This window comes from Brachypodium distachyon, chromosome 4, assembly GCF_000005505.3.
Source record: "Brachypodium distachyon strain Bd21 chromosome 4, Brachypodium_distachyon_v3.0, whole genome shotgun sequence".
Lineage (NCBI taxonomy): Eukaryota > Viridiplantae > Streptophyta > Magnoliopsida > Poales > Poaceae > Brachypodium > Brachypodium distachyon.
Window position 1 is genome coordinate 12445941 of NC_016134.3, and position 14322 is coordinate 12460262.

Below are 14322 nucleotides of genomic sequence, written 5' to 3' on the forward strand. Positions count from 1 at the left end.
ATGGGGAAGAACGTGGTGCAGGGGAAAGGTGATGGAGATCTTGAGAAGGCGATGAAGAATCTTGCCTTCCGGGAGGGTGAGCTTGATGTTGTTGTGATAGAGCAAGCGGATGCGGAGGAGATGGAGAAGGAGTTCAGATGGCTGGCGCTCGCACGGGTGCACACGCCGCGACCTTTTAGTGTGACGGGTTTCAAGGAAACCATGAGATCGATCTGGAGTTTGGTGCATGATGCAGACTGCCGAGAGGTGGATGACAATCTCTTCTTGATCAGATTCTTCTGCCTAGACAATTGGAAGAAGGTGATGAACCAAGGTCCATGGTTATTTCGTGGCTTCATGGTGGTGATTCATGAATATGATGGTTTGTCCGACAAAGCAAGTATACCTTTCAACCACACGGCCATATGGGAGCAAATCCACTCAATCCCGGATCTGTACTGGCGGGAATCGGTCTGTGATCAGCTAGCCCGAAGGATTGGCAGGGTGCTTAGTGTTGAGATGAATCCTCCGAAGTACTATGAAGGGGATTACATCAGGGTGAGGGCCAGCATCGATGTTCGTGAGCCCTTGATTAGATGTGTTCCGCTGAAGCTCCCAAAGGAACGCTTGCTGCTGGATGTACGCTATGAGAAGGTTGGCTTCTTTTGTGATGTTTGTGGCCTTTTTGGTCACACCTCAGAGGAGTGAGGCGATGGGGTGCATGCTCCTGCCGATCTGCAATATGGGAAGTGGCTCCTCGCAAAACGCCGAACTGCGCCGACTAGCGTTACTTTCACCTCCAGAGCACCATCTGTAGGACATCGAGGGGGGCGAGGGGGATTTGGCAGGCGCGGTCAGGAAATGAGCTCACTAAAGCGTTCATCCCAAGAGGCCGATCTGACCTCTGATGAAGACCTTGCAGATACGGCGACGAGTTCAGCCAAGCAGATGCAAACATCTGGTAATGGTCTACCCATAAGCCCGTTGGTGAGCAAGAAATTGGAGATGGGAGGTGCAGATTCCATTGATCCCAAGACTGAGCCGACAGAGTCTTGACAGATTGACGAAGTCACCGCTAGCGCCTCGCTGTGGACGGGTACGTCACCTACCGCTGAAAGAATAGCGTCGGTTAAATCCTGAAATAATCCGGAGAAACGTGACACCCATGTCAAGTTTAGAACTTGAACTTAATTGGGCTAGTTCCACCACAAGGAACCAGACCACCTGAGCTTCCTGTGTTGGCCAGGTTGGATTAATTGCACATGAAATTTCTGTAGGAGAGAGAGCGTCAATCAAAGTGTGGTTGCATCGTCTCACAAATTTTTCTTGTTCCGTCCTCTTTCTCACTCGCAAAAAAGCTGATCCGGCAATGTTGATTGATATGTTCGGAGAAGATGCCGCGAATGCACACTGTGCCAATCGAGGAGGACATAAGAACATAAAATGGAAACAAAAGCAGCAGGTCGTCTAATTCTTCCAAGATCGAGTTGTCAGTTGTCACAAGACACATGTATTACTGATCGATCATGAGAGAAAGCTGTCATGTAGTCTAGTCAGAGCATCTCCAGCCACGCCCCCATTTTTGGGGAAGGGGGTGGTGGGGGGGGGGGGGGGGCGCCGGCGGAATTTTTTAAGGTTCCGCCATGATCCAGCAGCGCCCCCCCCCCCCAATACCAACTCCCCAAAAATTGAATTTGGGCAAAATTTAGCTAAATTCGGCAAAATTTAAATGAAGTACGTAAAATTTAACTAAACTCGACGAAATTTAATTAAACATAAAGTTTTTTATTACATAATTCTAAAATAAAAAAAACGGCCGCCTAGTCAAGGTCGCTGAAGTAGGCGAGGTAGGCCTCGTCGGAGTCGAGGTTGATCGGCTCCACCTTCACCTCCGGCGCTGGCCTCTTCCCCGCCTTCTTCTCGGCCTCCTCACTCGCCGCCTCCTTGACGCTCCATGCCTCGGCCTCGGCATCCGTCATGGTGAGGCCGATGCGTTTTGCCTCCTCAGCCTCGCGTTGGCTGGAGCGCTCCGCCGCCAGCTGCCCCGGGAAGTCCTCCGGGTCGCGTCGTGGCGCCATTCGAGCGCCAGGCGCTCATAATCTGGCTCCGGCGCCCACTCCGGCTCCAGCTTTGGCCGGACAAGGCGGAGATGGCCGCGAGGCAGCTCCGGCCCCCGTCAGTGGGAGGACGACCTTGGCTCGCCCTTGATGCGCAGCGCCGGCGAGGAGGCGCTGCGGGATGAGCCGGAGCCGGGGGAGTTGGTTGGCCCGACCCCGTATCGGTGCCGGCCCGCCGGTGCCGGCGGTGGTGTCTCCAGCCGGCGATGTGGGCGCGCACCGCCGCCACGAAGTGCCTGCGCCAGCCGTCGATGTTGAAGCGGCCCGACGGCGGGCGCTCGCCTTGGCCCTCGTCGCGGGCGTTGTCGATGGCGTGCCGGTCGGCAAAGAACGGCGCCTCGTTAGCCTCGGTGGCGCGATTCCATGCGGGGTCCTCGTGCTCCTCCGTCGTCAGCCTGTGCCACCAGTGGGTGTTGACGGCGGGCGTCCAGGCGGCACGGCCTGTTGGCACCGGCGGCGTCAGGATACCGCCGATGCTTAATGTCCAATGCGTCGGCAGCCGTCAGTCGGGCGGCGCCAGTACTCGTGCTCATGGAGGGCCTCAGCCTCCTCGCGCGACGCCAGGTCTCGTCGTCATGGCGGTCGGGAGGGTTTAGGGCGAGAGGGAGGAGAGGAGGCGGCGAGAGGAATGCCGACTGCCGGTGGTCGCCCCTTTTTATATTGCCAGAATGCGAACCGGCGGGGTGTGAACGCGGCGATAATGGACGGGGGCAGGGCCGCGTGGCAACCAGCGGGCTACCGCCATTAAAATCCACTCGGGAGCCGAGGACGGGCCGGTGAGAAACTGGTGAGGCGATTAATTGGTCGCTGACATCGCGGGCCCGCGTCAATAACGCGTTGCGCCGGCGCCCCGCTCGCCCCCCGTGGGCGGGTTCGGTCTGAGGGCGCCGGCTAACTTTTTGGGCCGCGCCGAATGAAAAATAAAATTGAAGAGGCCGGCTGGGTCGAAATTTTCACGCGGCGCCTCTCAAGCCCGTTTAGGAGGCCTTTAGGGGGACGGCTGGAGTTGCTCAGTATACACTGGAGCGCCTCGCCGGTGTATACACTGCGAGGTGCCTGGAGAAATACCTGTCCGGACTAGCATGTCACGTCAGCTTGGAAAGTGGGTTCCACCTGAACGGATGGGTTTCGGGATTAATTAAAAAGCTTCAATTGGGATCAATAGTGACACAAATTTTGCGAGATGTGGTGCTGTTAAAAAAACTGGAACTGGTGGTAAAAAACGGAATTCACTCGATAATATATATCAAGCTACAACTAGCTAATTAAGAGTAGTACTAAACTCAATTACTACACTTGCGCGCACCATTTTTTGGCTTGAAGTAGTCAGAGGCTTGGGAGGAAATGTACATGCACATCAACGAGCTCCCTTCTTCTTAATAGTGCTAGTCTACTAGAGGTATCATTGCACCATTGACCAGTTGCTAGTAGCTGATAAATGTGATGAGTAATAGCAATTCATTACGTGTTTGTCAGTAAAGTCCAGCTCATCTTAGTTGTCATCTCGCTTTCCATCGCATACGTGCAGCAGCCTGCTCAGCATGTCTGGCACTAATGCTTAGTTAAGATTAGATGTAGCGTACGTCGTTTAGTTTGTGGGGATTAGTTAACAGCATGTGGATTGATGGATGGGTAGACAAGCAAGACTACTGATCAAAACATATGCCAGAAATAGAACATTACTCTCTCTTATGTTTAGGGAACGAAAGGGAGTATGTACTTTGTAACTTTGGATTGTTTTTATGGGTGATAAGCTTTTATGTGTCATGAAATCGATCCTGTAGCGATATCGGATACAGACTTAACGGACCATCGCAAAATGGGGTTCCCATACGTTAATGAACACTGGCCAATCGGGTTGAGGAAATCTTGCTGACATTCAGTGGCCGACCCAGGAACAAAAACAAAGGAGGGGGCTAAGTCACGACACCTAAAATTTTGCTAGACGACAACAAAATTGTACAATATATAAGTAAAAGTATGTAGTCATCATCGGCCCAAACACTTTAATGGTCTCTAAAAAGGTAAAAAGAACCGCAGATCATGGATAGAATCTCTCGGTCTAAATTAAACACAAGGTTTTAAATCATGTGTTGAATCATTTTGCGGCAGCATCCTCCAGCCGCAATCATGTGATCACGTACAAAAATTTAGCACCGGATCTAAACTTATCTGTTATATAATGAAAAAATTAAAATTAGAGATTAACGTTAATTTCGCGGCAACTATCATGGCGTCGCGCCGAGATTTCTGTGCCGCTATAACGGTCAAATTGCGTGCTACTTATTTTTATGATTAAACTTAATAGTTAGGCTACCGATGATAGATATCAATGACCATTTGAACTTTCAAATGCAAGATTTTTTTTGAAGAAACACAAACTACAAAGCACCGCCGAATGCTCATCATGCTGCACGTTGGAATTGGAGACTGGGATTCGGGATTCGGTTGATTGGGTTGGAAGCGGCTTCTGAAGTTTCAGAATCGGACAGTGAGAGACGACGAGCCACGCGAGTTTTTTTTAGGGAACCAGCCACGCGAGTTGGATAACCGATCGATGCACCGAACGAGCGAGCGAGCGAGCGCCAGGGCTGCAACCTGGGCTTGTACAATGCTGGGCTGGGCGAAGTGAACGGGCTACACTGGGCTGGCTGGGCGAAGGAAACAATTATGTGGGCCAAAAATGTAGTATACCATGTATTGGCTGGACCGTAGGCCCGCCCCTGCGACATTGTCCTTGATGACTACGTACCTTCCACCATTCCTCAATCGGCACCAAGGCGCCATGGCATGTTCTATACACGTCTGTTTCAGCCATAGCTCTCATATCTGTTCCAAAATGAAAATAAGAAACAACAATAATGCTAGTTGCTGATAGGGCCGGTGCTCCCATTCTGAAAAGTGAAAAATTGTACTTAAAGCGTCCGAGGAACGCCACGTGCGCACGTCAGGTTATCCTTCTGACGCTTTTCACGCTATGACGCGTCAAAGAAGCATGGAGATAAAAAAAGCATTGTAATCACTGACATTTTTTCCTCTCACGACGTAAATGGTCACAATGGTTAAACTATTTAAGGTCACTGAAAATGAATTTTGGAGGGGGCCGATATTATATGTAATTTAGAGCATAACCAACGCACACAGTATTTAACTAAAATATTTTTGAAACATTAAATCCACTTAGGGTTTTGAAATAGCTAGAATTACGCCTGATATACCAAATTAAATGCTCTAAAAATTCTACATCAATTAAAGTTTGTTTAGGAACACAAATAATAATTGGTATTGGTAGACCGACAAAAATATGCAGCAACCAAATGACCCAAAGTGATCGGATTCTTGCCCGGACCCCAAGCTGGAGCTACGTGCACCTGGTTGCCCTTTTTTTAGACCACAATGGATCACAAGGTTACCGTGCGTACACAAAGTCCAATACGGATTCCACATATAACATAATGAGTTACAATACAAAGAAAACACTTGCTGCAAGAGAAAGCTGGCACATGCGGCATACTAGGTCGGTAGATCCTTGCCATCACAATTATTTATTTTTGCGTGAAATAGAGAAGCAACACTGGATCTTCTAATTAGGGACCGTGTAGATACCAATGTTAATGGGGCCGTAACCATTATTTTGTCCAAAGAAGCCCAAGGTTGTTTCGTTTCCGTCCACAACAATGCTGAAGGATGCGCCGTCTCCGTTGTCGCTACGACCATTTCCGGTAGCTTGTAATTTCCTGCCGAGGTTGGTTTCCAGGATAAGCGAATAAATAGCTCTCGTTCGCCCATGGCGGCTGTCCATGTGCGACCCGTAAGTTCCTGACACCTTTGTCACCCACTCATTTGGAAGAATCTCAAGTACGGTCTGCGGCATGAGCAAAATTAATACAAAGAGAAAGCATCAGTACTGTTCATTAGATGCAGGACGAATGAAATAATATATGGTGGACGAAACTCACTTCAGCAGTCGAACGTCCAAAACCCAAATTACCAATGAGAGAGTAGTGTTCTTGGCCATCTAATGTGTCCGTGTAAGTGAATTTAATTCCATTGACACCAAAATAATGGTAGGTTCGCACACTCTTTAGACGTGACGATCTCTTTGGGTCGAAGTTATTAGGGTTCGAACCCGGATGGCCCTTTGGTCCGTACTCTTTGGGGGCACGCACCACAGACACTGGGGGCGGCGGGCGTGTTGCAATAGGTACCGGAGCGGGAGCGGGAGACGCAACCGCCGTTGGGATTGCAGGACGAGGCGCAACCTGCGTGTGCGTGCAAAAGAGCCAATTAAAGACATTGTCCACCTTGAAATACATGTTGTTTTAGCAAATGCATATATATTATCTTGAGAGATGGAAAATGTCCTCGCCTTGGTGGTGCGGCAGTATACTTCCAGAGAAAGCTCTAATATTTCTCCTCCAGATACCATCTGGCGTCCTTTTCTCTTGATGAGGCCGCGCGCCATTGCAAACTCACCGGTCCCTCCAACAATAGCCCATTCGCCTTTCTCCTCAATACTTGTTTCACTTGCTTTCTCCATGGTTGCTCCCATTACCGCAAGCGTGGATCCTTTGAACCTGTTTGAATTGGCGCACCCAACAAGATGTCATATATATGCTTCACAGATATATATATGTATATAAGAAAATTAAGCAAACAAGTGCTACTAACCCGTCAAGCTCGAAGACTATGACGAATAAATTGCACCAGCTGTGATCAGCATTCATACGCATGCCTTTCGCACGGGCGACCAGATTCGCATTGTCGTCGGCGCCGTCGTAGATTCCACAGTCGACGATGGACGTCTGGCCCAAATCGGTACTACCAAACCCGTCTATCACTACATGCTGGTTCTTCTTGTCGCCGGAATCCAGCCGCCTCAGATACAAGCTTGGGAAATCGATCTGGCCGTTCTCCCAGGATGGGCCGCTGTAAGATTTCATCTGGAAATTGGCCATGACTACTCTTTCAATTGCCTTGTGTGTGTGGAGAAAGAGATTGGGCGAGAGGGGTATTTATAGCACTCTTCACGGCACCGCGACTGCAACAGCTCATGTCGTGGTACTGCACGAACCACCACCACCAGCTCGAGGTGAGTATGTTTAATCACTACCACCCCAGCCACCGATAAATAAATAAGCCCAACCATCTGTCATGTTTCTGTCTTCATCATCGATCCATCTTCCAGCTGACGACAGGGTTGATGACGTCCGGCATGCAGACTTTCTTTTCTTTAAACATAAACAGCTGAATCTCACATGCAATCACTTTATTAAATAAGCTACCATGTGAAGTTATTGGATCGCATCAAGATGCTAACAACGACCTAGACCTTGTCATTTCCTACTTTATAGCATGACCCTATTAGGTCTCTTCAATATTAGGGGAATAACTGGACCTCACATGCAATCAATTTGTTAAATAAGCTGGACCAGGGGAAGCAATTTCGCATCTAAATCACTCTCTTTCCATCAGGTCTGACTTTGCTCGCCATGTGAAGGAATGGATCGCATCTAGATGCTAAGAACGACCTAGACTTACTGAGTTCCTAGTTTATGGCATGACCCTGATAGAGCTTTTTTTTAAGGGAAACCATGATAGGTCTTGAATACGACGGGAATACTATGCTTGCATGATAAGTCTTGAACTCTTGAATATGATCGCATCTTGAATATAAAAGAAATGGCTACTGTCAGGCCGGCATCACATGCATCGATCCACGCCTAGTTTATCAGTCTCCTGAGGCCTTGACGACCTTCAACACGTCATAACAACGAAAGTGTTCGATGGCGCGCAAGTACAAACAAGTTTTTGGATCGGCATATTTTACCGGTGGCTGCTGGTGGTGAATGATCCCTCCAGCCTATAGATCTAAGGCATCCCGCAACTATAGGCGTTAATTTGCAAACAGGATAGTGTTGGTGTGAGATCGAGATAGCCAATCAGAGTGGGGGTGAATAATTGCGCGGAAGCAAATTAAATTTTTTCCCGAAAGTTCAAACCCTAAATCACTTTTCTGTCCGTGATAGTAAAACAGCCGTAACTTTTGATTGGATGAACCAAAAAATACGTATAAGTTCAAACCCTAAATCCAACACGAACTCCTCTGTCCCTGTTGGTATTCTGCCTGTGGTGCCCGCATACAACCTCGGATTGAGATGACTCCAAAAGTAAAGTTGTTCACCTCGTCGACGCGCACAACTTTCATGTGGACCGCTTTTCCATCAGACGTCATCTTGATGATGCTACTATTTAATCTTTAAACAGCTCTCATCCAACCACGGCTGGATCTACATGTCTTCACGTAGATGTCACTCCATGCCATCAACTCTTTTTGTGATGTCTTCAAAACTCGACCATCACGTGTCAAATATCTCTAATACTGTACATTTTCGGTATAAACAACATACAACAAACCGGTGCCCTCCCGGATCATCGTAATTTTTACTTTCATTGTTCCTTCGCACGAACGTCCCGCATGACCTTGATCCCTCGACCTCAGCTTCTCCCAAACTTCGTCCCTCGATCCCGTCATCGACCACGTTCCTCTAGCTCCGGCAACACCTGAAAGCGAACACACAAATAACCAGTACGAGCACAAGTCCACGACTTGACTCAAGGTAAGTTTTACACAACTCACGCAATGTTTTCATATAAAAAACTAATGGATCAACAAACCACTAACAAAGAACTAAGTCCAAACAAGATTCATGTCATCACATAAGTATCCATATTACCAAAGTATCAACATCAATATTTTATTTCAAACACTTGCCAATATTACACATCACCTATGATTTCACAGTTGGGTGTTTGGCTGAGGCTCTTTCCACTGCAAATATATATATGGTGGGATGTATGTATTTAAAGCAAGTAAAATCTAGCAAAATAACAGGAAGAAAAAATATACAAGCTCCAAGAAAATAACAAATGAACCCTGACAAATCAAAAAAGTAACCTCATAGATATTTAATATTATATCGAAATCAAAGCCTAATATATGTTTTAAACTATCATATTGGGTGGGGTTGCTGGCTAGATTTGCCAAAGGCTTTTCAGTAGTTAATTTGTGGATGTTTGTTGGGTGCATTTCGGTTGGTATATACACTTAATTGGTAGGACAGAGTAATTAGAGCATGCATGTAACAAAATGAATAGCTGCAGTCGATGTGAGCATCTTATGACGCATATGCATGGACGGAAAAACATTGACCAGCGGATTAATTAGTCGTCTCTGCACGCCCCTGCCCCATCCATCCAGGCCGGACTGCAGCATTGTATATTTATATGTAAGCAAGCCGCTAACCAAAACCAGCGTTCTAGTTAGCTAGTTCTCTCTCTGGATCAAGGAGCGTATATCGCACGATGGTGTTCGACGACGATGACACCAACCTCGGTGATTCGGGTACAGGTATCAATTCATGCAGCTGTTTAATTGACACTGAGCTGCAGGAGTCAGTTATACCTGGATGAATGGATATAAGATGATGCATATATGCGTGAATGCAGGGAGCACCAAGGGGTTAGTACGGATCCAGGTGCCGGAGTACAGCCGGGATGACGTGGCGCTGGCGGAGGACAAGCTGACGGTGATGATCGAGCTGCGGGCGGCACCGAGCGCCGTGGTGAGGGAGGGGCTGGACCTGGTGGCCGTGCTGGACGTGAGCGGCAGCATGGCGGATCCCAAGAACCTCGGCAGCATGAAGCAGGCCATGAGGTTCGTCATCATGAAGCTCAACCCCGTGGACCGCCTCTGCGTCGTCACCTTCAACAACCGCGGCACCAGGCAGTGCGTGCTGCGCTCCGTGACCGGCGCTGGCCAGAAGGAGCTCCTGGCCATCGTGGACCGCCTGGACGCCCACGGCGGGAGCAACATCGAGAGCGGCCTCGTCAAGGCCAAGGAGGTTCTGGCCGGCCGCCGGAGAACGGAAGCCCGCACCGCCAACGTCATCCTCATCTCCGACGGTGGGCAGACCGCCAACGATGCCATTGATGTGGACCTCGAGGACGCCGGAGTCTACACTTTCGGCGTCGGCAAGCACTCAGCCGACGAGGTAATTAAGCTAGCTAGGTGTACAACTTTGTACTAAATCACCGACACTTATTAAGGTTCACGATGACGATAATCTAATTAATTGGTCGCTTTCGTGTGCTATAGCTGCTGAACGCCATCGCGACAAAGTCCCCGGGCGGGACGTTCAGCACGGTCCGGGAGGGGTCGGACCTGACGACGCCCTTCGCGCAGGTGCTGGGTGGGCTGCTCACTGTGGTCGCCCAGGACGTGGAGCTCACCCTGACACCCGAGTCAGGCTCCCTGCAACGCATGGAGGTGCGCGCCGACACTGACTACACCATGGTGCCCGACAAGCGCCCCAGCGGCCTGGAACCCGTGACCGTGAAGCTCGGCAACCTCTTCAGCGGGGAGGCGCGCAAGGTGATCGTGGACATGGAGCTCCCGGCCAGCAAATCCCGCGAGTGGTACCACGCCATCCTGGCCCGCGCGCAGCACAAGTACACTGCCCAGGCCGTGCCGCAGGGGCTCCAGATCAAGGAGATCATCAAGATCAAGCGCACCCCGAACCCGTCCCCAGTGTCCAGCTCCATTACCACGCGCTGGGTCGAGGCCGAGCTCGCGCGGCGCCGGCATGCCGATGCCATCAGGGAGGCCATGGCCATGGCGGACGCGGGCGACATGGACGGGGCGCGGTACAGGCTCGTGGACGCGCAGAACACGGTCGAGGACGAGCTCATGATGGACGGCTGCGAGAAGATGCTGGACTCCATGCGCGCCGAGCTCGCGCAGCTCGTCCACCTGATGCAGACGCCGGAGCTGTACAAGCAGCAAGGCCGCGCCTACGCGCTCGCGGCCGGCACCTCGCATGGCCGGCAGCGGTTCGCCGACAGGGGCGACCGCACGGACCCCGTCACCGTCTTCTCGACTCCGCGCATGGACACGTACCGGGAGCAGGCCAAGAAGTTCGTGGCCGACCCTAGCAAGCCGCCACCGTCCGCCGCCGACGACGTCAAGGACGAGATCCTCGCCAACCCCATGGCCGCCTTCTCCTCCGAGCTCGCCCTTCACCTCCAGACAGCGATACAGGCGCTGCAGGCCATCCAGAAGATTGTCACCACCACCAACTAGATTTCTCCGGCCGCCCTACTATATCTAATATCCATCGATCTGTTTCCGTTAATTAGCCCGGCCACTTGAATAATTTCCGTACCGATCGCGGTTTTTATTTCATGTTTCACCTCTGAAGGCGCCCATCTTATGATCATCTTTTTCAATCTCACGCAATTCTAATTCAGATTACTCATTATTAACGCTAGTTCAATCTAGGTCAACATTTCTACTAAAAACCTTGTGGTTTACGGCATAATTTGTACCAAAAGAGAAATCTTTGCTTTAGATTGGGCCACAGCTTGTTCGTTATGCCCATCTTCTGGTCCTGCGTTGCAATCTCACACAATTTGACTATTGCGGCGGTAAAGTATGTAGTGCATCTATCAAATAAGATTACTCATCATTAATCCTAAAACCACGGTAAAAAATTGATCGCATTACTACAAATCTTCACTGCTCCGGAAAAGGTGGCGGTCCGAATTACACACCGGTGACGGTAACCCGGATCGTCACTAAGCCTGCGCCACTGGTGCTAACGAGCACCGGTGACGGTGATGATACCCGCCACCGGTGCTAGCCAGAACCAGTGGCGGTTTGCACAACCGCCGCTGGTAATCCGTAGGAGAGCTCCGGAAAGTGCACCGGTGGCCGTGGAAAGCACCGCCACTGTAATGTCCGCCACTGGTACATTACAGTGACGGTGCTTACCCACCGCCATTGGTGGTATACCAGTGCTGTTATGCCTCACCGCCACTGGTATGCTTTCGTAGCACCAATGGCGGTTCTCTGTCACCGCCACTGGTACTGCACCAGTGGCGGTGGGACACAGCCGCCATTGTACTCTACCAGTGGCGGTGAACATGAACCGCCACTGTTCTTTTTCCGGTTTAAAAAAAATATTTTTTTATATTAGAACATTTCTGTAACAGCAATAGATCACAGCACAGCAATAGATAACCGCAATATATATGAGAAAATCGCGCATCCATGAAGATAACATCATCCGTTCACAAAACTTATTACAAAAATAAGACAAAAACTTATTACATCCATGATAGATATTCAATATTTAACATTGTACATCAAAGTTTCAATACATCGGCACAACCCCGCCTTCATAAAAATCACCGTTTTCCTTCAGAACCTCTTTGTTGAGAATGGTGGCTATCTCCCTCTGAATATCGAACACAAGAACAGCTGAGTTGTGTCCATATTCTGATTCCGTCTTAAAGTAATCCGCCATCTGTTGGTAGGTCGTCTTCGTCTTGGGCTTGAAACAGGTGACCCAATTGTGGACGCAGTAGTATCCACAGAAGACCGTCCCTTGCGGCTGTTGTATGCACGCGAAGTTTCTGTGATAGGTCATTTTCTTCCTACCGTAGCTTGGCACCTCATAGTCAGTCACCGCTTTTATCCACGCCTCTTCGAAGAGTGTTCCGACGGCTTTGAAGTCGCGCGGCTCATAGCCTTTCTTCCGTCGGAGTGGATCAAGATACGTCACCGACGCTTCTTCGAAAGAGAAGGCCACCACCACCCAATGTTCACTGTTTACAAAAAGAACACACATTTATAACCGGAAACAGAACAACTTAGTGGAACGAGAAAGAAAGCAATGGTCGTGAGAACAACTTACTCTAAATGGTAGAGTGTAAGAACATAACGGCGTTGCTTATGCATTGCGAAGAACTTAGCCAGGTATGAAATTGCCTTCTCTCTCGAACCCCGTTTCCATTCTTCTAGACCGATGGTTGCTTTGCTGAACAAAGAGGATCGGCAATGTCAACGTGTGGTTCTTTCAGGCGGAAGGACTCCCTTGTGAAGTATACACACCAGAGTCTTAACATGTTGTTGTCTAAGCACTTCTGGTTGAAGACGTGAAACAAGTCAAGGAAGTCCATGCCGAAGGTAAATTCCTTTGTCTGCAAGTCCCCCGTTTCAGCATCATAGAAGCCATAATACTCTAGCACCTTCACATTCATCTGTTGGCCATGTTATGCAGAATTAGCTGATGCTGCCATGTCGTAGCCATGTAGCTCTTGCATCTCTCGCGGCAGGCTCCTTAGGTCCTTAAGGCTGACCATCGGTTGTCCAGGGTAGAACATCAGCACTTTATCGAATTCCCTGGCCACGAGGTAGGCTCCGCCGACTAAATCACCAACTAGAGGGGGGGGGGGGGCTTCATATTCAAAATATCTGGCCGGTTTTCCCAATTCCCTTCGATTATTGGCAGATTGCTGGGTTGCTTGCCCGTTGAGTCCAACTCTTTACTCTTCGAGTCACCGGATCTCTTGCTGATTTTGGACCCCCTCTTATTGGTGGGCCGGCGTTTCAAAAACTCGGCCTCCTCTTGATCCTTGAAGGTCTGGGAGACCTGCTTGCCAGACGCGTACTCCAGCGCGTCCGCTACAGATTTCCGTGTCACGGGTGCAGGTCGTGGTGGTTGTGAGGGTTGGCTGTCTTTACGGTAGGGCGGTGACGGATTAGGCGGCGGCACATGAGCCGATGCAGCGTCATCATCGCTGCAGTGTTGCGCTGGTTCGAAATCGAAGCCTCCTTGCCCCGACGTTGGTGAATCCGGACGTGCCGGCTTATTGGGGGATGGGCCAAGGGGTGATGGAGAGGGAAGTCGTCGAGCGGAAGCCGGTGGAAACGCTCCGGGACACGACGGAGAGGGAGAAGGTTGGGTAGCGAGGGCAACCAACCTCCTAGGCCACTGGATGTACGTGCCCCGGCATTGCCCTAGAGTCATTGATTCCTCCTCTGGAGGATAAGGGACCGGCGTCTTGTCAAATTCTGGGAGCACGGAGTCCACCTGCACCCTGACATGATCCGGGGCCATGGGCATGTTGTGCACGACCAGTATTCTTGGCATCAGCAGACCACGCGTGCCTAACGGATTCCCGGTGGATGGCATCAATATCCGGCACTTAATACTCTTCTGTGCGTGACAAACAAATTAACATACGTACGTAAGTGTTATGGTGTGAAGAATGACGTAATTGAGTATATATATACACTATGGTACCAGTAAGGAGCTTATCGGGATGTCATCAGATGCGCCATCAGGGTCACTCGGGAGTTCGGTGCCGGAGCCAGCACTGC

The 14322-nt window shown here is 50.0% G+C and overlaps 3 protein-coding genes across 3 annotated transcripts; 2 read left to right on the top strand and 1 right to left on the bottom strand.

Moving 5' to 3' along the window:
* Positions 1-687, top strand: LOC104584924 (uncharacterized protein At4g02000). The gene has a single exon (XM_010240748.1). It carries the CDS (start codon positions 1-3, stop codon positions 685-687), a length of 687 nt encoding a protein of 228 aa, XP_010239050.1.
* Positions 688-5477: 4790 nt separating this feature from the next.
* On the bottom strand, positions 5478-7103 carry LOC100845719. Its single transcript, XM_014902603.2, has 4 exons — positions 6768-7103; positions 6466-6673; positions 6056-6358; positions 5478-5961 (listed from the first exon to the last, which is right to left on the bottom strand). Exons 1-4 carry the CDS (start codon positions 7052-7054, stop codon positions 5680-5682), a joined length of 1080 nt encoding a protein of 359 aa, XP_014758089.1. The 5' UTR covers positions 7055-7103; the 3' UTR covers positions 5478-5679.
* A 2312-nt stretch (positions 7104-9415) lies between these two features.
* On the top strand, positions 9416-11416 carry LOC112272381. The gene is made up of 3 exons (XM_024463022.1): positions 9416-9507; positions 9606-10150; positions 10255-11416. Exons 1-3 carry the CDS (start codon positions 9462-9464, stop codon positions 11236-11238), a joined length of 1575 nt encoding a protein of 524 aa, XP_024318790.1. The 5' UTR covers positions 9416-9461; the 3' UTR covers positions 11239-11416.
* Positions 11417-14322: the final 2906 nt, after the last annotated feature.